At 37.2% G+C, this 26,277-nt stretch overlaps 1 protein-coding gene across 2 annotated transcripts in view; it reads right to left on the reverse strand.

Annotated features, from left to right (window-relative positions):
* The window catches only part of LOC126268178 (cytosolic carboxypeptidase-like protein 5), a 167,609-nt gene that overhangs the window by 56,319 nt on the left and 85,013 nt on the right, over positions 1-26,277 (reverse strand). For both annotated transcript variants that reach the window (XM_049973779.1, XM_049973787.1), the window contains one exon: positions 4,911-5,934. In XM_049973779.1, the coding sequence (XP_049829736.1) occupies positions 4,911-5,934 (1,024 nt within the window). The remainder of the gene's footprint in view (positions 1-4,910; positions 5,935-26,277) is intronic.

The following is a 26,277-nucleotide window of genomic DNA, read 5'->3' on the forward strand; positions in this document are numbered from 1 at the left end:
AATTTTACATTGATCTCTCTCAGAAGTTTTCATCACTGAGTAAGCTACAGTCATTCACCTGAGAGAAAGTTGCAGTCATTCACCTGTGTTATAAGTTTGATGCAATACAGTGTAACTAAGCAGTTATTTTGGTACTGCCTCCTTCTTCCAACTTATACTTAACCCATAACATGATAACTAGTTTAAACCTTCCCCCTCCCCCCACCCCGTACATACACATGGATGGTTGCACCAGCTGCAAAATAATTTTTTGAGTCGTTAGCCTGTACCAGCCATATAATCTTTGAATATGAAAAGAGCCTCCGGCTCTATTCAATACCATTACTCTTTTCTTCCAAAAAGGAGACAGTGGCTCAAAATGCATAGTCAATGAGTGTTCTCAAGTTTTGTCCAATTTTCCTATTAAATACAATTAATCAAAGGTGAACTATTGATCCAAACTAGAGAATTTAAAAATAGCACAGATTGATACATGTGAATGTAGACTCTTCCAGTGTATATTGTTGGTTAAACGTTCTCGGATTTCCAACATGTTGGCAGTGTTAAAATACAGGACATTTCAATGAGTGTCATACTCATCATCTTGTGGTGAAGTATCCAGATATGCAGATGCTGTGACATTTATAATAGTGGGAGTGCCCTCTTACGGGTGGCCACATACCGTTCCAATGGCATGCACAGCGGGGAAGGGGGGGGGGGTTGAGGTTGCAGTGGTGGGGTTGGCAGTTGCTCCATTTGCATCTTTGTGCGGATATTCCAGCTTTGTCTTGCAAATTGGGCAGTGCTGGTTGAGCTCTCATTGTATCGTCACTAACGCCGGATTTCTAGCTGAACTTAGTTGGTATCCTTTGTCTTTGTTGACAATACTACCGTGAACTCGTATTTCAACGAATTTCTTTGGATTCCTTTATGACACTGTCCCAATAGTCAGTTGTTCAACAAAGCACCTTGGCTTTCTGCATATGAAAGGTGTGGTCTTCCTTGAAGCCATGCTCCACTATCACCGATTTTTCTGTCTGCCCTAGACGCACATGCCTGATGTGCTCCTCACAGTGTTTCAAAATACTGCATTGTGTTGGCCCACTACTGTTGGCCACATTCATAGGCAATGCTGCATATTCCCAGTACATTCACTTTTAGTGAGTCTTTTGCAGAACAAAGTCACTCTTTTGTCTTCAGCGGTGATCAGAAGCTGGTTCTTATGTAGGATTTTTCAAGCAGCCACACAATTTTGACTGAGAACAATCCCAGTTACAGAAGGAAAGTCAGTCTCTTGTCTTCTTCTTCCTCTTCCTAGTTTCCAGCATCTTGACTCTTCTAATTTGCACTTCACTGTACCCATTTTTGCAGAATACTTCCTTCAGGTGTTGTAGTTCTTCTGAGGGGCTTTCTTCATCGCAAATGACATGTGCCCTATGTACCAGGGTTTTCAGCACTTTCTGCTAGTGTGCTGAATGATGGCAGCTTGTTGCATGTAAGTATGTGACTTCCTCCTATACGCAGAATACCCTAGTGTACCATCTGCCTCCTTCCTTATTAGTACCATATATCCAGGAATGGAAAACAACCATTCTCCTCATTTCCATAGTGAAAGCACTGTTGCAACATTACTATGATATTCATGACAGGTCCTTGGCATGACTACATGGCACTGCTGTCTCAACATTCTGAGCCACAAATAGTTCAATTCTGTTGTAAATGCACTGACAGCATCCCACTTTAAGTGTGTAATGCACAGATGGATGGAGCGACCATGGAATCCCCACTAGCTCCAGAAACAGCAAACATCTACGTGAAACACATTGAGGAGGTGGCTCTTCAAATCGCTCACTGGAAACCCAAGCACTTATTCCACTATGTTGACGATACGTTTGTGGTAAGACAATATGCTGGACAGACAGTGGACAAGTTTTTGGCCCCCCTTAATGGCATCCTTCAAAAACACTGCTTTCAATACCACGCAGGAAAGTTGCTACTCACCATATTGCGGAGATGCTGAGTCGCGATAGGCCCAACATAAAGATTCACATAATTTGTGTCTACTGCTGACAAAGGCCTTAATGGCCGAAAGCTATAATTGTGTGAATCTTTTTGTTGTGCCTATCGTGACTCTGCATCTCTGCTATATGCTGAGTAGCAACTTTCCTTCTCTGGTATTGTTACATTCCATCCTGAATTTTCCATTGCTTGAAAACACTGCTTTCACTATAGAAGTACAGGAGAGTGGTTGTCTCCCTTTTCTAGATATACTAATAATGAAGAAGGCAGATGGTACATTAGGCCATTCAGTACACAGGAAGAAGACACTCAGGCCTCTACCTGGGTACAAAGAACAGCTACCATTCAGTCAAATGGCAGAAGCTGACCACCCTGATACGTACAGTACACATCATCTGTGATGAAGAAAGCCTCTCAGACCAGCTGCACCTGAAGGCAGTGTTCGTGAGGCTACTTGAAAGATCCAACATAAAAACTATCTTTCAACCACCGCTGAGGTCAAAAGAGTGGCTTGGCTCTGCGGAAGATCCAGTAAAAATGAATGTACTGGAAATATACAGCATCCCCTGTGAATGTGGCCAACAGTAGATTGGGCAATTGCAGCAGTGCATTTCAAATTGTTGCGAGGGGCCCATCAAGCATGCACAGCTGGGGCAGACAGGAAAATCAGTGATAGTAGAGCATAGTCTCAAGACCAAGGTGCTTTGCTGAGCAACTGCCTAGTGGGATGGCATCATAAAGGAATCCACTGAAATATGGGTTCACAAAAATCTTGTTAACAGAGACTCTGGCATTGGCAGCAATACGATGAGAGAGCAACCAGCACTGTCCAACTCCTAACACACAGCCGAAATGCCCACACAAAGATGCAAATGGAGCACCCGCTACCCCCACCACTGCAGCCTCAGCCCATCCCCCTCCCTGCCTGCTGTCCGGCCAAACAGCACATGGTCACACAGTCAGGTGCAAGGGGGTCACTCCAATAGTATAAATATCACAGCATCCTCACACTTCATATCTCAACACATCGCCAGAAGATGATGAGTATGACAAATCATGGAAACGTCTTGGTATTTTAACACTGCCACCAGGGTGGAAGCCTGAGAGCTTTTCACCAGCACAAATTGAGTTTGTACACACCCCCCTCTTTCCACCAGTTCTAACTAATATAATTTGTAGGATACCTATATCACAAGCTTGTCTCTGGTTAGCAAAGTTTTCCACATTTCATCTTTTTGGTTTTCTGCTCAAAGGCCACCTACATTAATTACATGTAATCCTTTTCTTTTGATGGACATTAAATGTGTAACTTACAAATATGGTAACTTACAAATATGGTAATCAACACTGTGTGAAGCATTATCTGGGTTCCTCTTTCCTGATTCCATAAAGTATCTTATTTGATGAAAAATTCTCTCATTACAGTCAATAGGGTGATTAAGAAACAGCTCCAAAAATATACTCTAGGCATGTGCATCTATTCTAACACTTTCAAATAAGGAAATGGATGAAAGTAATTCAAAGCAAGGAAATCCACAAATTAAGAATATAACATTTTATAAAATGCGTAATAAACGGTTGTGGGGTTGACTCACCACTGATCTTCCCTTTGACCAGAAAACAGGAATTCTATGTACTGTAAGTCTTAACACCAATATGGTTAATTTGTTTTGTAAAAACTGATACAGGAAACAGAAAAATTAAGCACATTCTGCATGAAAGTTGCCTATTGGTTTCGCATCTTTTTGTACAATACTAGGCTCGGGGGTTAAGTGACAAGGTGACAGACCACAGATCCAAAGGATTGGGATTCGATTCCCAGCCAGTCCTAGGACTTTAATTTGTCATTTATTACTTCTTTCACTGTTGGCATGCAAAGTTGCACCATGGCTCAGAGCCCCTGTTAAACTGTTAAGTCCCACTGCAACTGGCTGGATAAGTCAGTTCAAAGGCTGATGGAACATAACAACATACCACCTCACCATGCTAGTAAAGTACTGTTGTGTTCAAACCTTTAGAGAATTACATAACCATCCTCTGTACCTGGAAGTACTGTTCCTTGCCACTACCTGCATAAATTTAAAAACTGGAGGTCATAGCTCTTATCACAACATTTATTTTTTCTGAGGTTGTACCACATCACATTTTATGAGATACATCTGTAATATACTGTCTAGTCTACAGTGCCATGAGTGATCTATTGACAGTAGTTAATTATTTTTTAGTAACAAACAAATGAAATGTTTATGCAAATAATGAAATATCTCAATTATTAAATCATGTAATGTCATGGCTACATGGATTAAAATACAACATCAACATTTGTTAAACCACAGTCAGTGTCACAAATGAAGATGGACCACACAGTAAAAAGGCTGGTATGGTAATTTCAGTACTGCTGGCTGGAAACAACACCTGCGGCACATTCCTGGAGCTACTGCATTGTGTTCCTAAGCTCTAGCAGCACTTATAATCTGATAGCCTTTTACTATTTTGCACTTTAAGACAGCACACATTCTGTAAATGGCCTCTCACAGTTGTCTGTGTAATATCTATGACTGACCACCATCAGAATCCATGACAGCACACAACAAAAGCAGGGTTTTGTTAAGTAACTCACTAGGATCATGTTTAAAATTTGCTTTGTCAATGAATTTTCAAAATGAAGCTATATCATGTTAGTTGAGCAGAAGCAGCCTAAATTCATGTGCTTTTTCATAATCAAATTGATTTGGCAGTTATGAAATGTTCCATGAATTTGAATATAGTACACCACGGAAAAAAATTACACTTTCTAATGACACACTGACTATGAATTTTTAATAAGACAAATCATGCAACACAAGTATACTTATTTGTGAAAATATGTAATTTAATAACATATGACTTTTCAATATAAGCTTTTACTTTACCTTTCTTTGAAGCATGTCCATGGAGGTCAATGTATAGGAAAAGCCCAGAATCTTCAGGGTTAAAGTTTTTCTCTATACCCACAAATGACACAGTATTACTCGCACCATTTTCTGTATCATCACTGCAGAAAACATCACATGCTGCAACACTAGGAGTGTAAGAACTACATTTACTAACAGTCACTGAAACACCTGAGCAACTCACACCATTTGTTGATGCTGCTGCTACAAAATTTTTCTGCTGAATGAAGAGATTTGATAATGCTCCAGCAGTGTTTGTTTCATCAACACTTGAAAAAGTATCTGAAAAATTCTGATTACACGTCATATTTGGAGCTATTGAAGTAGCAGTATAACCCTTCGAAATGCCATCACAGACACTTGCAACACTTTTGAATATGGTTTCACAGACAGCAGAGAAAACATTATTATCTGCACTTGTAAAACTAGTTTCAAGATTTCCAGAAACAGCTTTCACTGAGGATATCACATTACTATCAATAGGTGTGTTATTAACACTTTCATTTTCCTTTTCATACAAACTCAGTCCTGACACCTGGCTTTCTATAGTGCAGACTCTGTTTTGATCTTCTGAGGCATCTGTCCTATCTTCAGGACTTGAAGATAGTGGTTCATCATTTGGTTCATCATGTAAAATAGTATCAGATGATGATGAATTAGCACAGCTCCAAACACTTGCCACAGGAGCATCTGAAAGTGCTTCTTCAATTTCTTGTCCAAAATGATAGTACCTGATTAGTGCACGAGCAGCAAATATTGATGGATGCAGAGTAAGTGATGGATTCAAATATACCCTGTTAAGGTTAACACCACGTGTGTCAGTTCTATAATGTCCTCTTGCAACACCATCAGGGTTCAAGATTGGTACAAGTTTAAACACAAATGTTTTACGTAAAAGAATAGAAACAGGATCATCTCGATTTAACAGGAGGCTGAGAAGTCCATTCAACACGAAACTTGATGGTGTTTCACCAGGGTGAACACGGGCACTAATGAACACAACCTGGAAAAAAGCAGGAAGTGAATTGTGTTTTATTCATCTCATGACATACATTTGCAATCCATTTGGTTTGTATACAGGAGACATATCAAAAATTTATAATACAGTTACAATGATTTTTTCAATAATAAATAATTGCACTACAATAAATAATAACACTATAAGGATATTTCTTGGATATGTAACATATTGTATCCAGTTCAAATTTCCAGTTTGTCATGCATTAATTCAGCCACTGAGTAAAAACACCTCAGTGTCAGTACCTCATATAGTTTTCTTTTAAGTGGAGCTAAATTCACCTGCACCAACTTGTTCCCTTTTAATTTATTATAAATTTTCATTCCCATGTATTGAGGTCCCTTGGCAAACAGTCTGAGGTAGTGGATGGGGAGCATAAAATTTTCTTTGTTTCTAGTAGCATGTAAATGTACAAAATGGTTTCCCTAAAATAATTCATGTCTGGTGTATAAAAACATGATCTCATATATGTATAGGGATGGAGAGTTAATATTTTATGTATGCTAAATAATGGTCCAATGGTTCTTTGTGATTTGGAGTGCACATATTTCGAATGATTTTTTTTTTCTGTATTTTTAGTATCCACACTATGTATAGTTACCCCAAAAAATAATACCATAACTAATAATGCATATGCTTCTTTTTGTGTGTCCATGTCAGTTGCAGTTGATAATATTTGCATTGCAAATGCAAAGCTTCTCAGTTTGTTTGCTAGGTATTCAATGTGTGCCTGCCAGCTCAAAATTTTATCTACAAGTTCTTCTATATCTTGGCTGTTGTGTACAATCGTAATCTGCTCACATTTTGACTGTTTGGTTTTGAACTATATTATGTGAGTCTTAGATATGTTTAGATTCAATCCATTTAGCTGAAACCGAGTTTCTAAGGTACTGAGGGTCCTGATCACAGATTTCGGAATATTTTTCAAATCCTGATCTTCAACTAAAACATAAATATCATCTGCGAACAGAACTGATGGGGAGCTGATATTTAATGGTAAGTCATTAACACAAGAGAGAAATATGGCTGGGCCTAATATGGAGCCTTGTGGAACACCCGGAGATATTTTTTTCCAGTCAGAAAAATAAGCCATTTGAAGAGATGCTAACTCTTTGCTTTCTGTTTGATGGCTAGGAATTAACCCATTGTAGGGCACTGCCACTAATGCCATACTTTTCAAGTTGGTAAACAAGTAATGCACAGTTTACAGAATCAAACGCCTTTGTGAGGTAGCAGAAAACTCCTGCCACCTTATTTCTCTTGTCTATTGATGCACTTATTTTCTCAATGAAAATGTTCACTACATTTATGGTGTTTTTCCACTGTTGAAAACCAAATTGATTGTTTAGAATAACAGAGTATACCAAATTGATTGATTAGAATAACAGAGTATTTTGCAATGAAGTTTCAGACTTGTGCAACAGCAAGTTTTTCAAATATTTCAGGTATGACTGGGAGAATCAAGACAGGACAATAATTTCCCATGGTCTCTCTTGATCCCTTCTTGAAGAATGGTTTGACTTCAGCATATTTCAGAACCTCTGGGAAACATCCCTCTTCAAAACATTGATTTATTATTTGAGCTAGTGGGTTTGCAATTTTATATGTAGCACTTGGATATTGCATCCCAACCTGCACATTTTTTTGTTTCTTAATTTTGGAATAGCATTTTCTACATCCTCCATAGAAACTTTTAAGAATTTTGTACAGTTTTCAGAGTTTTCACCTAGGCAAAAGGGATTTACTTTGTTATGATAATCTGTTACATCTACACTGGACTTTGCTATACTTATAAGGAATTCATTAAAGTACTCTGGTATTTGAGTTGGACTTACAATAATATTTCCTTCAATGTCAATTTTTGAAATTTCTTTGTTACAGGGTTTAACAGGTTTACTTACCTGGGAAGCAAAATCACAAGATATGGTAGAAGCTGGAAAGAAATTGCGACCCAAATACAAAAGGTCAAAATTGCATTTAATCGGAATAGGAACTTACTCGCCAGCAACAACATCAGTCTGAAAATAAGGAAATATATCATGAAAGGTTTCGTTTGGAGTGTTGCCCTATACGGACGTGAAACTTGGACGATTGGAAGAGAAGAGAGAAGATAGCTACAGTCCTTGGAGATGTGGTGCTATAGAAGGATGATGAAGATCAGCTGGAGAGACAAAGTAGCAAACGAAGAGGTGCTTAGAACAGTACAGGAAACCAGATCTCTGTGGAGGCACATCCAAATAAGAAGAGACAAACTTGTAGGGCACATCCTACGACACAACAACATCATTGTAACAATAAAAGACAGAAGAGAGGCTTCTCTGCTGCAAACCAACTTCAGGGTTGAACACTAAAAGAAAGAAGATGGGTTTAACACCTGACCACACAACCTTTGTCTTATTTTTGATTTAAAATTAGCATGCTATTTGTCAGTTGTTTTGCTGCCTTGACAACTCTTTTAAATATGGTTTTATAGAGTCTAACATATTTAATGAAATCAATATCTTTCTTTCCACGAACAATACGAGACTGGAATAGAAAGGAGAACCGATAGAGGCATTTAAAGTACCCTCCGCCACACACCGTCATGTGGCTTGCAGAGTATGGATGTAGGTGTAGATTATATTTTAGTTCTCTGTGCAGTTGCCTTCTCCTTAAACTGGAAATTTTTATGCCCTGGCTAATCCACTTTAATTTATTTGTTATTTTATGGCTGCAACATCTAGGTGGAAATGTTTTATTAAAGACACTAAGAAAACTAATTAGGAATTTCTCAAAGTTTTCATCACTTGAGTTACAATGACCAAAAGGTTATGTTTTCTCTTTTAGCTTCTCACTAAATGTTAGCAAGTTTTCTTTGCTAAAGTTCCTGCTCATATGGGTTCTCATACGTGAAATGTGCCAGTCTGTCCGTAGCAGCTCAATGAACAATGCACAATGATCTGAAATACATCGATCTATACAAAATTTATACACATCTTCAGACACATAATTTGTTAGAACACTATCAATACAGGTTGCTGATTGCCCATTGTCACTAGTAGATTCAAAGAAATTCAATTTGAAACCATATTTCTTTACAAAGTCAGTGAATCTTGAAGCTTAGCTACTATCACATGTAATATCAATATTAAAATCAGCAGCTATTACAATTTTGTCTTTTTTTCTTTATTTCTCTAAAAAGGTCTTGTAGTATAATTTTAAGCTTAGAAAAGAATAGTTCTGTTGTTGACGTCCCTGGAATTTTGTATATTGAGATTATTGTCACGTTTGCTAGTGAGTCCGCTATTTCTACACAATACATCTCAAACACATATTTTTCATTTAAATAGTTAAAACAGTTTCTGGTCTCTTAATTTATATGACTAGGTGGAAGTATATGTGAGCCTCCATGTGACTTGTTTCTTCTGCAAAAGCTGCTTGCTAATTTGAAGTTCAGTGTTTTGTTTAAAATTTTAATTGTGTCTCAGTAAACCAGTGCTCGTTTAAATAAACAACTCTAATATTTGCACATTCTGACAGAATGATTTCAAATTCATCTATTTTGGAGCTTTCATTGTTTGAAGCATCAGTATTTGAACCATTTATATTCCAGTGGATAACATATCTACTTTGAGTATTAGTTAAGGACTTTAGCACATTTCTTGTCAGATAACAGTTTGTTTTTGTCTTTCTTAATATTACAAAAGTTTTTTAATCCTCATCACTACTTATTAGTTTCCCATATTTTTTAAGACCTGACAAGCATCTATGAACATCTTACTGATTATTTTTGAGCCCAACCTATTCAGATGTAGACTATCTTTGGCAAGACACTTTGCACTTAGAAATTTGATGGGATCAATGAAGACAACTCCTAGTTTATTGCACTGTTCTTTAATATTCGTTTATCTTCTGCACATAGCTGTCACTCACCAATCTCCTTTACACAATGGCACTTATTATTATTCTGCAATTGGAATATAGTCTTCTGGCCATTTGGATGAGGTTCCATGTGTGGTTTACAATTTCTTCCACACTGTTGCTTCAAAGTGAATTTGTTCCCAAATTCATAAAAACGCCTTTTGGATTTCTGTTATGCTTATCTGCTGCATCCTCTCTCTTGAGTTTAAGACATTGTTTAGGACGTATGCAACTGATGCATCCTGATTCCTGGTTGAACGCTCATATAGGAGCTTGGAACAACTACGTTTTTCAACAATGAGTCACCTATAATACAGAATTCACTTTCTGTCTTATTATAAAGCTTCTTTCTGTCTTTTTTTGTATGTTATGCTTGTCCATTTACATCTGTTTGGTTCTTCCACATCTTAATAATACATATTACTGTTCTCAGCACTTTGATAATATAACTAAAACTGAAGTACTCAAAGCTTGTAAGATCATAAGAAGTCACTTGTTGGTTTACCTGTAAATAATGAAATGAAGTGACTAGATCATAAATGTATTTTTAGTACTCAACAAGACTCAGTGAATGAAAACTTAAAATAAAAGTACACTTTGTGTTACATGATCAGTGCATTTCAATTATTTTCTCAGCATACAGCTGTAACTCTTTATTTCAATCATGTCATGGCATGATGATTGTTCCATACACACTAATGAAATGAGAAATGAGGCCTCAGCATTCAGGAACTGATGATATATTAATGTTAAAATGGCTACTGACACTTCACCAATGGCCTAAACATGAATGGGAAGGCAAAAATTATGTTAGTCTATATAAAAAGATAAATAAAATAAAAACAATGGAGATCAATTTTGAATTCAGTCACAAAGCTACAAGAATAAACATTTATGTAAACTCATGGAGACAGTACAGGAAATTAAAGCATCCCAATATTGTACGACAACAAAAGACTATCGATAATTTAATGAATGTCGTACTCACTTTTTACTCATTTGAGACTTTTGACATTGCTAGTGACCCACAACAGGGCTCATTTATCTTCTATTATAAATTTAATATTGAGACAGATCGGGGGGGTGTCTGCTTTGTGTGAATGCAGGAGCAGCAGGCCGCAGTTCGCAATCAGCTAAAGATCTGCAGGTCATGGTCAGCCATCTGGAGGCTGCTGCCTCGAGATGTAGTAGTGGCAGAGAAAATGGTGCATCAAATGGAACACCTATAGTGCCACTTGTTACACCCACATGCTCAGCTACTGAGGCACTGTCTGGTGCACTGATGTGGGGGAACTGTCCACCTCAGGGTAAATGGCAGGTTGTAACATATTTTTGTCGCTTGAGGTGAATGGTGTATGTCAGTGCTGGCCGACTGGCTGACTAGCCTTGGGCATTCACAGTATGAGTGGACAAGTGAGCAATTCTCAGCAGGGTTTGGGCAGGAACACAGAGGGAGAGGGGGGGGGGCAGTTTGTTACTTATTGGCAGCGAGTTTGTTACTTATTGGCAGCTCCAACATTAGGTACATTATGGAGCCTCTTAGAGAATGCAGCCTGAGGATAGAAAGAAATCCAATGTACACTCGATATGTCTAGTGGGAAGGAAGGGGGTGGGTGGGGCGGGGGGGCCTCACCCAAGATATGGGAAAGGCTCTGCCTCTGGCTATTGATGGTGCAGGGTGCAATCATTTTCAAATTGAGACTCATGTCAGCACCAATGACTCCTATTGTTGGGGTTCTGAGGCCATCCTCATTTCTTACAGGCAGCAGGCAGAATAGGTGGAGACTGCTGGTCTTGTCTGTGGCATGAAAGTAGAGAGAGATTACAATTTGCAGTATCATACCCAGTGTTAATTTGGACGCTTTGATTTGGAGTTGACTGGAAGGCATTACCAGAGACTCCACTGTTTCCGTAATAGTCTCAGCTGTACCTGCGTCATTGGGTGGAGAATATTAACATATCCGTAGATAGGTCAGAGATGTGTTACACAAAGGAGCCTCATGTGTAGCAAAATACATATGGGTACCCCCTGGCTTTTTATTATTTTTTTAAAAAGGTTAGGTGATGGTTTGAGGTCCTCTGAAAAAGGGGTCATCAATCCATGCAGAAAAAGCAAAAGACTGAAATCTGATTGCACACATGTCACAGATGCTTGCAATGTTAAGACTTTAACAGTAAATTGCCAAAGCATTTGTTACAAAATCGTTGAATTTACCACTCTCCTGGAAAGATGTCATGCTCAAATTATACTCAAAACTGAGAGTTGGATGAAACCCTAAGTAGAGAGCTCTGGAATATTTAATGAGGCATGTAATCTGTATCATAAAGATAGGTTAGGCATAAAAAGAGGAGGGGAGTGTTTATTGCAATCGACAAAATTAATAACATCGACTGTGAAGTTATCTGGATGGGAGTAATGACCTTAGGTTAACTCAACTAAACATTGGTTGTTCTTATCATCCACTCAGATGTAACGGTTATAGAATCATTAAAAAAGTCTTCACTCAGAAGAAGTACACTTATCAAGCAATATTAGTTGGAGGTGACTTTAAACCACCAAGGATCGACTAAGATGTCAACGGATACATTGCACATTGTACAGAGAGACAGTCTGGGGAAGAAGTTCCAAACACTTACTTCAGATATTGTCTTGAGCAACTACAGTGACAACGCACATGCAGATCAAATATTCTAGACTTCATAGGTAGAAAAAGCCTGACATTATCGACTCTGTCAGTAAAGAAACAGAGATTATTGATCACAATGTCATCATAACCATGATGGTTACTTAAAAAATTCTGCTTGAACAGGCCATGAGAGCTCATTGGTACCGACCGGCCATGTCATCCTCAGCCCACAAGTGTCACTGGATGCAGATAGGAACGGGCATGTGGTCAGCACACTGCTCTCCCAGATGTACATCATTTTACGAGACTGGAGCCACTACTTCTCAATCAAGTAAATCCTCAGTTTGACTCACAAGGCCTGAATGCACACAGCTTTTCAACAGTGCTCGGCAGACGGAATGGTCACCCATCCAAATGTTATCCCAGCCCAACAGCACTTAACTTCGATGATCTGATGGGAACCGGAGTTACCACTATGGCAAGACCAATGGCACAATGGTTAATAAGGTCAATAAATGTAGTGAAAAGACTAGGAGAGGTATTAAGCTGGAAAGAACAGGTAAGCAGTTGTTAGCATCCTAATTAGTTAATGAATGGTTGTCATTTATTTCCAATGTGATGGACATGCAACAGAACACAGCAAAAAGAAATCTGAAGTTTTAAATCTCGCGTTTAAAAAACATCACTCATGCAAGAGGAGCGTATAGACATACCATCATTTGACTACTCTACAAATACCTGCAATAAGGACATATAAATAGACATCCCTGGCATTGAAGAGCAGCTGAAAGAGTTAAAACCAAGTAAGACACCATGTCCAAATGAAATCACAATTCAGTTTTACAGAATCACTTGCCCAGTGGAAAGCTCCAACTTACTGTTTTTCTGTAGAATTCTTAAGTATATTTTAAGTCTGAATATAATAAATTCCTTTGAGGGAGAACAGCCTATATCCACAAATCAACACAGATTTAAAAAGCATCACTCATGCAAGATTCAAATTGCCATTTCTCGCTTGATATCCTGAAAACCATGGATGAAGGCCAAAAGGCAAATTTCATATTCCTAGATTTCCAAAAAAACAACCGACACAGTGCCACACAGCACACTGTTAACATACATCTGAGCATACGGAATAAATTCTCGGATATATGAGTGGCTTGAAAGCTTTTTAAGTAATACAACCCAGTACATTGTACGGGAAGCAAGTGTTCATTGGAAACCAAGGTATCATCTGTAGTGACACAGTGAAGAGTATTGTTTTTGAATGGTTGTGGAGGGTACGGGATGACTTGGATAGAATTTCTGTTTGGTGCAATGAATGGTGGCTTGCTCTAAATGCGGGAAAAGTTAATGAATATGAGTAGGAATAATCCTGTAATGTTTGAATACATTATTAGTGGTGTCTTGCTTGGTATAGTCATTTCTATTAAATAAGTAAGTGACATGAAATGAAATGAGCACATTAGGTCAGTCGTGGGGAAGTCACATAGTCTATTTCAGTTTACTGGGAGAAAACTAGGAAAGTGTAGTTCATCTATAAAGATGACTGCATACAGAACATTTGTTTGACCAATTCTTGAGTACTGCAGAAGTGTTGTTTGGAATCCCCACAGACTGGATTAAAGAAGTAGTTGAAGCATTTTGGAGGCACATTCTAAATTTGTTACCAGTAGATTCAATCAACACAAGGATAATACGGAAATGCTCCATGAACTCAAATGGGAATCCAGGAAGGGAGAACACATTCTTTTCATGAAATACTGTTGAGAAAGTTTGGAGAATCAACATTTGTGATAGACTGCAGACCAACATACACCTTGCATAAGACCCATAAACACAAGATAAGAGAAATCGTGGCTCGTACAGAAAAATATAGATAGTCGTTTTTTCTTTGCTTCATTTTTGTATGTAACAGGAAAGGGAATGACTAACAGAGTTGGAAGGTACACACTAACATGCACATTATGGTGTCATGCAAAGCATATATGTAGATGTAAAAAAACTAAAATAGGACATGGCTTAATTCTACTGTGTCCATTATATAAAACCTAGCATGGAGACACATCAGTCCTGCATTTCATTTGTTTGCAACACTTTTAATTACATTTCTGTGCCTCAAATCATAAATTCTGTGCCATTCTTATGGAAGTTTGCGTACTGTTCAGATACTGGCTGAATGGTATGGTCTTCCTGTGTTAACTAACTTTTAAAAGTAATGCTGAAGATTGTAGTATTTCTTTAACAGTCTCTTACATCTGTGTTACCACTGATAGGAAGTTATTTATGTGATAAGCAATTGTAAATATGACCAGACTTTTTAGGTTTCAATACAACACTATTAATATTTAAACCCCCTGGTACAATTATCACATGATGCTATACTGCACAGATTAGATGATTTCTTAATGTCTCTGTCCACTGGTAATGAATTCTCATCTCGAAAGGAAGAAAAAAAATCTGATTATAATATTATATCATCTTCAATAGTTAGTCTCATCTAAATCTGTTCACAGTCAGATGATCTGGGCAGCCGCCATGGCCGATCGGTTCTAGGTGCTTCAGTCTGAAGCCGCACTGCTGCTGAGGTCACAGGTTCGAATCCTGCCTCAGGCATGGATGTGTGTGATGTCCTTAGGTTGGTTAGGTTTAAGTAGTTCTACATCTAGGGGACTGATGACCTCAGATGTTAAGTCCCATAGTGCTTAGAACCAGTCAGATGATCTATTACTTTTGCTTGCAGCAATAAAAACTCTGCATCTCTAGAGGAGTTTAGACCACGTTTCTTATATACAGTCTATGTCTTGATAAGAATACTACATGTTATTCTGATCCCAGCACCAGTTATTTGCCAGAAAATAACTGAAAGACTAAAAGATTGATGTCACTGTACATAATTTCGTAATAATGGCATAAAAACATCGTTTGATCTTAAATGCATTTCAAAATCAATTAGCAATCCATAAACAGACTCTTGCTTTGAATGAAGTAAAATGAATAATATAATTTAAAAAAGAATCTGGCTTAGATTTAAAAACTAGGATATTATCTGACACAGTCTTACTGATATCGACAACAAGGCAAAATTTATGGAGAGATTTCACATACTCTTGAAATCTACTGTGAACCAGAGAAAGTGATCTGTAAATACAATGTAAATGTCATGTGACTAGGGCCTCCCGTCGGGCAGACCGTTCGCCAGGTGCAAGTCTTTCGATATGACACCACTTCGGCAACTTGCACGTCGGTGAGGATGAAATGATTATGATTAGGACAGGACAACACCCAATCTCTGAGCAGAGAAAATCTCCGACCCAGCTGGGAATCGAACCCAGGCGCTTAGGACTGACATTCTGTCATGCTGACCATTCAGCTACTGGGGGATCTGTGAGTGGCATAATGGAATGACTGACAAAGGTGTTGCAAATGTAGTCAAGCTTGGATATAGAAACATGAATTTGACAGTTGACTGCCTGGCCCTTGCAGAAGACCTTCCAATCTTTTCTAGTTGTCTAGACACGGCTAAAGAAAAATCAAACAACTGAAGAAACAAGCAGGAAAGATAGGACTCCAGATCTCCTTTGAGATCATCAAAATTGTTACAAACATGAAGTCACCACTCAGAGTACTAGAGGCAGAGGAAGCAGATGTCAAACAAACAGATTAGTTTAAATATCTTGGAGAGTGGATGAAGTCAAACACTTCTGACAAGGACATGTTTACTTCACACAATAGGAAAAGAAGACAACATATAAAACTAACTAAAAGTGTCTACATGAAGAAATCAATATCACTTAATGCCAAGATACGATATCACTGCACAGTAATACAATCAGAGGGGCTCTGTATGAAAGAGAACATCTTACTATGAATAGAAAAGGCCCGACTGAGAAATGATAAATAAGGGAAAGATAGATCGTGAGAAAAATTCTAGGTCCAATCAAAGAAATTGGTGAATTCAGGAGATGACACAATCATGGATTTTATACACATGTAAAAACCAAGGAGGCTTAGTTAGAATAACTTTGAAGGATATCCATAAACACATTCTGCTGAATAAAAAAATTCAAGATCATATTGCTTTCAAAGAAAACACAAACTAGAAGTTGGTGAAATGGAATGAAATGAACAAGGAAGAACATATAAAATGAGTGCAGTTCAATTATTGTAATCTAAAAAGTCTAATATGACAATAACCATACCTAAAACACAGCTGCACTATTTAAAATGATGTAACAAACTTGATCCTACATTTAAAAAAACAAAATTTTTGCCTTGTACATTCTTACAAAAACAATAAAAAACATTTTTTTCAATATAAATTAACTTTTTCTCAAAATATTGCCCTTTGAAATATATACACTTTCTTGCATTTATTTGAAACAATCATCGAAACATGTTTTTCCACTCTAATACTGATATTTCAAAACGTAGTTTGGGAAGGAATCAACAGATTCTTGAGATGGTGAAAATTATGCTCCATATATTTTCTTATTTGATATACGGAAACATAACTAGTTAGATGGTAAATCATGAGAATATTGGCAATGACACAGTATCTTTATCTTTCTCTGCATCAGATAATGAATTATTTAACACAGTATCTGATAGCTGGAATTTTCATAATGAAGAATGATGTGACATTTCTCGTTCCCTCCTTAATGTATTTGTGGAAAATGAGTTGTTCTTTGATCATCTGAAGCAATGATCCAGTGTAACCGAAGAAACAAGCTGTCATTTTCTTGGAAATGCTTCACAAACAAATAATTTTTGTTAATTTTATTTCACCCAAACAGTTGATGGCTGTTTAGTTTCTAGCTTGTACAAATATATCCAAGTTTCATCTCCTATTACAATATTGTATACTAATTTTGTCTTTACTCTGTGGGATGTTATGAATAGTAAACTTCCCTGCAAATTAAAACTGTGTGCTGGAGCATATCTTGAACTCTGTACCTTTGCCTTTTGTGGGCTAGTGCTCTTCTGTGCTACCCAAGCATGACTCACAACCCATCCCCACAGCTTTATTTCCACCAGTACCTCATCTACTACCTTGCCCGCAAACAGCAAAGGTCTTGAGTTCGGGTCTCGGTCCGGAACACACTTTTAATCTGGCAAGAAGTTTCATATCAGTACACACTCCACTGCAGAGTGAAAATGTGACTACGGATATTTCTTTCCACCAACTGGCATAAAGCTATTTTTAATGAGTTTCAGACAAATTGTGCACAATTCATTGGGAACAGATCTTTTTCATAGTTAAATGTACATGCAAAAATGAGTATACTGTAGTCTTCAGCATGCCTAAGGAAGCCAATATGACTCTATCTCACAGTAAGTCAAATGCCGGTCCTCTGAAATCATGTAGCACACATCCTTGATGTTTTTCAGAATAGCAACTGATTTAACATGACCATCATGAAATGTCTCAATGATGGTAAAATCATGACAAAATTCTGCAGACCTATGGTACATAGTCTTTTTTGAAAGTTGAATTAATGTAGCCAACACATTACTTCTGAATTAAACCTTTATGAAAATTTTAAAAATCACTCATTGAAAATTTCCATGTGAAATTTCTATTTCTTTAGAACAATGGTTCCTTGAGCGCTCACTGTAAACAAACTATTTTGACAGTTTCTAAGCTTCTATTGTTTTGACAATAACAAATGATAAATTAAAAAAAAATAGTAATGCCATATATCAATAATGTCATTTGGAAGTTGCTTCTAAAAACTTAAATGACAACTCTTGTATTGACTTCTTTCATGATGTCTATCCACTTTAAGCTAAACAGCTGCGTGATAGCCGCAGTGTTAAAGAAAAATATCTGAAATTTTTGTAGTAGCAGAAAATGGAGAGGAAGGAAAAAAGAAAAGAAATACACACAGGCAGTAAAAGTAAGGATACATCATTCTGAAGGATGGACTGAGGAAGACACATTGCTATTTTTGTTGTTGTTGTTGTTGTTGCCTTCAGTCTGAAAACTAGTTTGATGCAGCGCTCCATGCTACTCTATTCTCAGACTGTGCCACAAATTTCTTTTCTCCCCAACTCCATTCAGTACTTCCTCATTAGCTCCATGATCAACCCATTTAATCTTCAGCATTCTTCTGTAGCACCTTGTTTTGAAATCTTCTATTCTCTTTTTATTGTCCATGTTTCGCTTCCATACATGACCACACACCAGACAAATACCTTCAGAAAAGACTTCCCAACACTTAAAACTATATTCAATGTTAACAAATTTCTCTTCTTCAGAAATGCTTTGCTTGCCATTGCCAGCCTACATTTTGTATCCTCTCTACTTCGACAGTCATCAGTTATTTTTCTGCCAAAATAGCTAAACTCATCTACTACTTTTAAGTGTCTCTGTTTACTAATCTGTTTCCCTCAGCATCACCCGATTTAATCTGACTATATTCCATTTTCCTTCTTTGCTTTTGTTGATGTTCATCTTATATCCTCCTTTCAAGACACTGTCCATTCCGCTCAACTGCTCTTTCAAGTCCTTTGCTGTCTCTGACACAATTACAATGTTGTCGGAAACATCAGAGTTTTTATTTCTTCTCCCTGAAGTTTAATTCCTACTCCAAATTTTTCTTTGGTTTTCTTTACTGCTTGTTCAACATACATATTGAATAACATCAGGGATAGGCTACAACCCTGTTTCTCTCCCTTACCAACCACAGCTTCCCTTTCATGCCCCTCGACTCTTATGACTGTTGTTTGGTTTCTGCATAAGATGTAAATAGCCTTTCGCTCCCTGTATTTTACCCCTGCCACTTTCAGAATTTCAAAGAGAGTATCACAGTCAATATTGTCAAAAGCTGTCTCTAAGTTTACAAATGCTATGAATGTGGGTTTGTCTTTCCTTAAGCTATCTTCTAAGATAAGTTGTAGGGTCAGTACTGCCTCGTGTCTTCCTATATTTCTCCAGAACCCAAACTGATCTTCCCCAAGCTGTGCTTCTACCAGTTTTTTCATTCTTCTTTAAACAATTTGTCTTAGTATTTTGCAAACATGGCTTATTAAACTGATAGTTAGGTAATCTTCATATCTGTCAGCAGCCACTTTCTCTGCAGTTACAACTACTACACTCTACTTGAAATCTGAGGGTATTCTGCCAATTTAATACATCTTGCACACCATATTGAAGAGTTTGTCATGGCTGGCTCTCCCAAAGCTATCAGCAGTTCTGCAGAATATTGTCTACTTCCAGAGCCTTGTTTCGACTTACATCTTCCAGAGCTTTGTCAAATTCTTCTCACAGTATCACATCTCCCATCTTATCTTCATCCATGTCCACTTCTCTTTCTATAATACCACTTTCAAGTTGTTCTCCCTTGTATATACCTCCCCCTATATATTCTTTCCACCTTTCACCTTTCCCTTCTTTGCTTGGGACTGGTTTAACATCTAAGCTCTTGATATTCGTACATGTAAGTCAGAAATTGTGAGTCAAAGGTAGAGTATGACCAGTGTTCAGTTTAAAAACTACAACTCAACAAATTTGGTGAAAACAATTGACTGCACAGAGACTGTCACCCTACAGTAAAGACAAAAAGCAAATTGTAAGTCATAGAATGTCAATTATTATAAAAGAAGAATCTGAGAAAAAAGAACACTGTGCACTCTGTCACAATCATATGAAGACAGACAGACAGACAGACAGACAGGAACAATGAGTGCTGGTAAAGAGGTACAGGGTCAAATTACATTGAGGGGACAATATATTTATGAGAGGAAAATGGGAAAAATAAGCAATAACAGTAATGAGTTATTTAAGTCAAGATCAAGTTAGGAATAACTGCCATGATGAGCTACTATCTGCCAAGACATTCTGGCTCACTAGTACAGGCTGGAATAATTCAAATGATTTTGCCAAATAACTGCTTTCTGAACATTCTATATTGCAACTGCATACACTCTGAGATAACTTTTTGCCTGTTATGAATAGTTGCATTAAGAAAATGCACTAAAAAGAAGTTGCTAGCAAATAAATAAGAAATACAGAGTGTTCTGAAATGACTCTCACATTGGCTATGCATCTTTTGTTGGGCATACAGTACGAAGAAGCAGGTGTGTGTTTAGGACAGGTTTTGTAAGTTTTATGATCACAAGAATATGATCCGTGGAACTGAACAGTGTGTTATCAAAGATATGGAAAGGCAACTGGGCAGCTCGCATGAGCTCATGGGACACAACACAAGAAAATTACATGCATTACACTGGGTTTAGAAGGAGACCAGACCTCAGTTAAGTTTCAACTTGTCACAGCACATGAAGAAATCTGTTCAAGTACAAGGCTGGTTGCACAACAAAAGGAAGGGAATACATATATGATGTAATTAAATCATTACTGAGGTAGACAGGTTAGAGAACTTGAAAACTGAAATTGACAGGTTAAAGTTAGACTTAGCAGAAATTAGTAAATTGCAAGGGGATATTAAAACAAAATCAAATAGGAGCAACACAGAAGTACTACTAACAATGAACAAGAAAATACAAGTGTGGGGAACTACCATAAATGTAAATGTCGTGTCACTAGGGTCTCCTATCAGGTATACCGTTAGCTGATTTCGATTTGATGCCACTTCGGCGACTTGCGCATCGATGAGGAGGAAATGATGATAATTAGGACAACACAACACCCAGTCCCTGAGTGGAGAAAATCTCCAACCCAGCCGGGAATCGAACTAAGGACCTTAGGATTGACATTCTGTTGTGCTGACCATTCAGCTACCGGGAACTAACATGAACAGCAGAGTGAAGGTATTGTCATAGCAAAGACAAGCAAGGACAAGAACAAAGTCAAAACCAATTACAGTAGTACAAGTACAAATACAACTTGCTCCACAGATGAGAGACTGAAAAAATGTATGACGAAGAGAAAAGGGGGGGGGGGGGGGGGGGAGAAAAACCTTGCAACATTCATTACAAGGGACAAAAATTTAATAGCGATTGGGACCAGAATTTTATACTGGGATAAAGAAGCTATGGAGAAAAAACAGTAAGGAATGTGGACTGGGGACAAGGAATGGAAGAGAAAGCTACTTGGCAGAATTTTGCAAACAGCATGATTTAGGCATTGTCAACACTTGGTTTGAGAATTATAAAAGATATACATAGATGAGACATGGAAGCAATGGAAATTTTCAGATGGGTTATATAATAATAAGACATCAATTTCAAAACCAGATTTGAAACTGCAAAACTATTTCTAGGGCAGATGTGGTTATCAGCTGAAAATTAAAACTCATGAAATTGCAGAGAAGTATGAAATTTAGAAGATGGGACCTTATTAATTAAAGGAACTCACTCTAAGTTGTCAAGAATTTCAAAGGGAACATTGAGCAATTATTGAATGACCCAGGGGAAATGGAAACAATTGAAGGTGAGGGCACTAAAGTATTAAATAGGCAAAAGACAAGGAAAGTAGAAATACCTGGGAAACATACAATTCAACTGATGAAATGAGAAAATATAAAAATTCATCAAATAAAGCACACAAAACTGAACAAAGATACATAAGAAGTGACACATGCAGAAAGTGCAAACTGGAGAAGCAGGAATTGCAAGAGGAGAAATGCAAATTTGTACAAGTGTATATGATTATGAGAAAGAAATCTTTGGACAAAAAAAAAAAAAAAAAAAAAAAAAAAAAAAAAAAAAAAAAAAAACAGTAGCCTTATGGACATCAAGAGCTCACATGTGAAGTCAGTACTAAGAAAAGAATGGGAAGCTAAAAGATATAAGGAAAACAGTGAAACCACCTATTTACATTTTTCAGCGGACTGACCCAAAAAAGCGTAAAACACAAGAAACTGAAAGCAACCGTTTTTCATGAAGCCATACTAAAAAGATATTCATGTTATAAAGTGAGACTTATTATTGATAAAATTATGGTAGATAAAACTCATTACACAATATTGGTTAAAACACTCAAGTTGGCAGTCTTCACTAACAGAGAACAATAGGCACGAAATGCACAGTTTGTTGATGGCAAGGTCACTCAATTCAGGGACCTCCTGCATGAGAAAGAGGACAGAAACAATATTATGGAAAAGGAACAGAAAGTAGATGAAGATGAGGTGAGAGAGAAACGAAATTGTGAAAGGAATTCACCATTCACTTTGGTTGGTCTTGTTCCCACCTCAGTCTTGTTCTGTCAGACTCATTTTTTCGTAAGTGGTTGCTCATTCTTCATTCCAGTTCCCATCATTGCTCATTCCATATGAATTGTCATTCCTTTAATTCACTGTGTTAGCACTCTCTCTATCTTCAAAATTTTGACATCTGGTTCTTTACTGCTCAGCATCCACAATCAGTAATTTATTAAACTGACGTAAAAATTGATTTATATATAATAAATAAGGGGTGTTCAATAAGTAGAGCAACACATTTTTTTTCTGAAAGCAGGCTGGTTTTTTTTTTCAGGATTCCAATACACCACATTATTTTCCACTCTTTTGGCTACAAAATCCTAATTTTCAACATAATCTCCATTCAATGTGATGGCCCTATGTCACCTAACTGGGAGGGCCTGTATGCCCACTTGGTACCATTCGACTGGTCAATGTCACATCCAATGTATTTCTTCGTCAATAACCTCCCCATCATCCACATACTTCCCGTCGAGTGCGTCCTTCAATTGGCCACACAGATGGAAGTCAGAAGGTGAAAGATCTGAGCTGTAGGGTGGATGAGGACGAAAAGTCCAATGAAGTTTTCCAAGTTCCCAGACAAGTAGCAAGGTGTTTGATAGCAATCTGTCAGTCACTTAAAATGAGTGTGTCAACACGTTTCAACAGAGCAGGAGTCACAGCTGTGTGCAGCCAGCTGGCATGCTGGAGATCAGACAGGTTCACGTGACCTTGTAGTGATGACAGACACCTTAACCATCGACCCACCATGTTTTTGTTCACTGCCAGACCTCCGAAGATATCCTGCAAGTGCCCATGAATATCTGCAATGCTCTGGTTTCATGGCAGAAGAAACCCAATGACACATCTCCGTTACAGATGCAATTTCAAATGCTACATACAGCATTCCACCTATCAGAACTTCATTAAACTATAGGGGCTGAAGCAGGAATATTGTACAATGTCCCACAACAAATTCTGCATTTTTCAACTGACATGGCAAAAAAAGTGTTGGATTACTTATTGAATTACCCTCGTACATTTCTTCATGAACACACACACACACACACACACACAAAACTGCTGCCAATCTCTTCACTGTTTTGATCAACTGTAAAACTGATATCTACAACAAAGCAATATTTTTAATTCATACATTTTTTTTTCTTTAGAAATGCTTGATTTAACTACCAGTTTTTTGGATAGTTTTTAATCATTTTTCTACTTGTAACATTAAACAGTTTACAAAAAAGATGTCATTTCTGCATTTCAACCACAAATAAAAATGATACACTGATATTCTGAATTTTTTGTCATTCATCTGGTTAACTCTGTTCTCCTCTATTCAGATTCCAACTATTTTGGTTATTTGCAGTTGTACATATCTATCTTCACTTGTAACTGCACACAATGTGTACATAAATACTTTTCACAAATTTTGATGATACTTGTGAAAGAAAATTGATAATAATGTTTGAACAATATCAAGATGACAAGTCTTTCACCTTCTGGCAGTATATTATGGTACCATTACGCTGAAAAGAGACATGGATCGATGGGAATGCAAGTACTGCAAGGGCATCATCAACATTCCTGGAAGGAAGTCCCATAAGCAACATAAAAAAGCAAACATCCCATTATGTTACTGAAGGTGATGGGTATTCAATCTAAGTTTCTGTCTCATTCATCACAACCTACAGAAACAAGTTCACAACTTCAATTGAATCTTACTAACAATACAACATGGCCACTGCTCTTTCAGCCTCTGCTTTCTTCAGCTGCCTAAGACAAAACCACTGAATGTGTTTGTGAAATTTATTCATTATTATTGGGCAATTTGATGTGCAGGACAGCTGCATCTGCCATCTTTGTGCCCATTTCAACAGGAGTAGCACAATTCTCTTTGACCAATTTGACCAATGTTATTCAACTCTTATCAATTTCTAAGGTGAAAAAACTGATCTTCAGTTACTTAAAATGATCTGTAAAAAATAGCACCCCTTAAGCATTGTGGAAGATACGGAATTTAGGATGTGTCCCAATTACAACTTTTAAACAGGAAAACACTTACAACCAGCTTCTACAGTACCACTATAGTCATTTTTGTAGTAATTTGATAATGAAATTGAAATCAACAATAGCAGTTGTTTAATGGCTGACAGGTGGACTTCCCAAAAAACCGACATTTTATTGCTATTACTGTGCACTATCTTGATGGGGACATGAAGCTTCCTTCAAGTGTACGTGTTGTCTCCCTAGGAAAAACTGGTCTTCATAAGTCGAGTTTGAATTCAACTTCTTGGCGCAGATAAATTCAGTTTAATTTTATAACAAACTTCCAAAAACATTAACAAGCTTAAGTGGAAGCTGCTTTCAAATTGCCTTGAAGGAGTTCCTCAGCAGTAAGTGTTTTTATAGTATTGAGGAATTCCTCTCAGAGGAGTAGAAAACTGTCATTTGTATAAATAGTATTTACATGTACCAAATAAAGCAACATAATTTTTTATCTGTAGGCCTATTGTATATAATTGTTTCCCACAATGTTATAAGGGGAAATGAACAATATGTAAACTATCCACAACAAATCCTTGTATTTGTCCACGGAGAATAAACAAATAAATAACATAAGCCATAACTACACTGGCATGTAAGAAGTGTAACCAGAGCAATTTTGTCAAGACATGTGAAAACTATTTTGCCATTCACTATGAAACTAATATGTTACAGCATAAAGTATGTCTAGATTTTCATTTCTTTAAAACCAATACAGCATGATACAACTGGATAAAAAAAGGAATGGTAAATGAGTGAAAACGAAAAATCCAAACAGAAATATACACCAGTGAACTAGTTTCAACAAGATACACGATAAAGTTGAAATACCCTTACACTTGAGAAAAAAATAATAATTTAAGTTCCAAAAAAAGCAGGTGCAGATAGGCGTGAATATTACTGAACCAAAAGTGTAATAACTCACGATTGCTAAACACAGACATTAATTATTTACAAGACAATGGACGAAGTGGTAGAAGCCAATCTCCAGGAAGATCAGTTTGGGTTATGCAGAAATGTAGCAGCTCAAGATGTCACTCATCTTAGAAGATGGATCTAAGAAAACTGATGGTTCAGTAGCACTCAAACCTGTCTGCAGCTGCCTTCTTTGAAAATGAGATTTTTTTTTTTTTTTTTTTTTTTTCTCAAGACCGAAGGTATTTATCCTTTATCATACATCTTTTGGCGAAGATCAAATTCATACATCTAAGGAAACAAGTTCACTGGGTACTGGTCCTGTTTAGATCCTGCTCATTTTTATTCAATTCACTATTCATTTTCTTATCTGGTTATATAATACTGCATTGGTTTTAAAGAAATGAAAATCTAGAATTAATGTAGGCTTCAACATATAAGTTTCATAGTGAATGGCAAAATAGTTTTCATATTTCTTGATGAATGATTCTTGGTGCATTTCTTACTACACAGTGTATTTATTTATTGTTATTTGTCTGATCTGATAGGGTCTGATGGCCCTCTCACAATATCTGACCAGGAGCAGTGAACAAAAAAATTGCACAACTCCTTTAGTGCAGTAACATGCAGAGGAGCTGTATGCACTATTTCGACAAGATGGAGCACCCACTTACACTTCCAACCGAAGT

This window comes from Schistocerca gregaria, chromosome 1 (genome assembly GCF_023897955.1).
Source record: "Schistocerca gregaria isolate iqSchGreg1 chromosome 1, iqSchGreg1.2, whole genome shotgun sequence".
Lineage (NCBI taxonomy): Eukaryota > Metazoa > Arthropoda > Insecta > Orthoptera > Acrididae > Schistocerca > Schistocerca gregaria.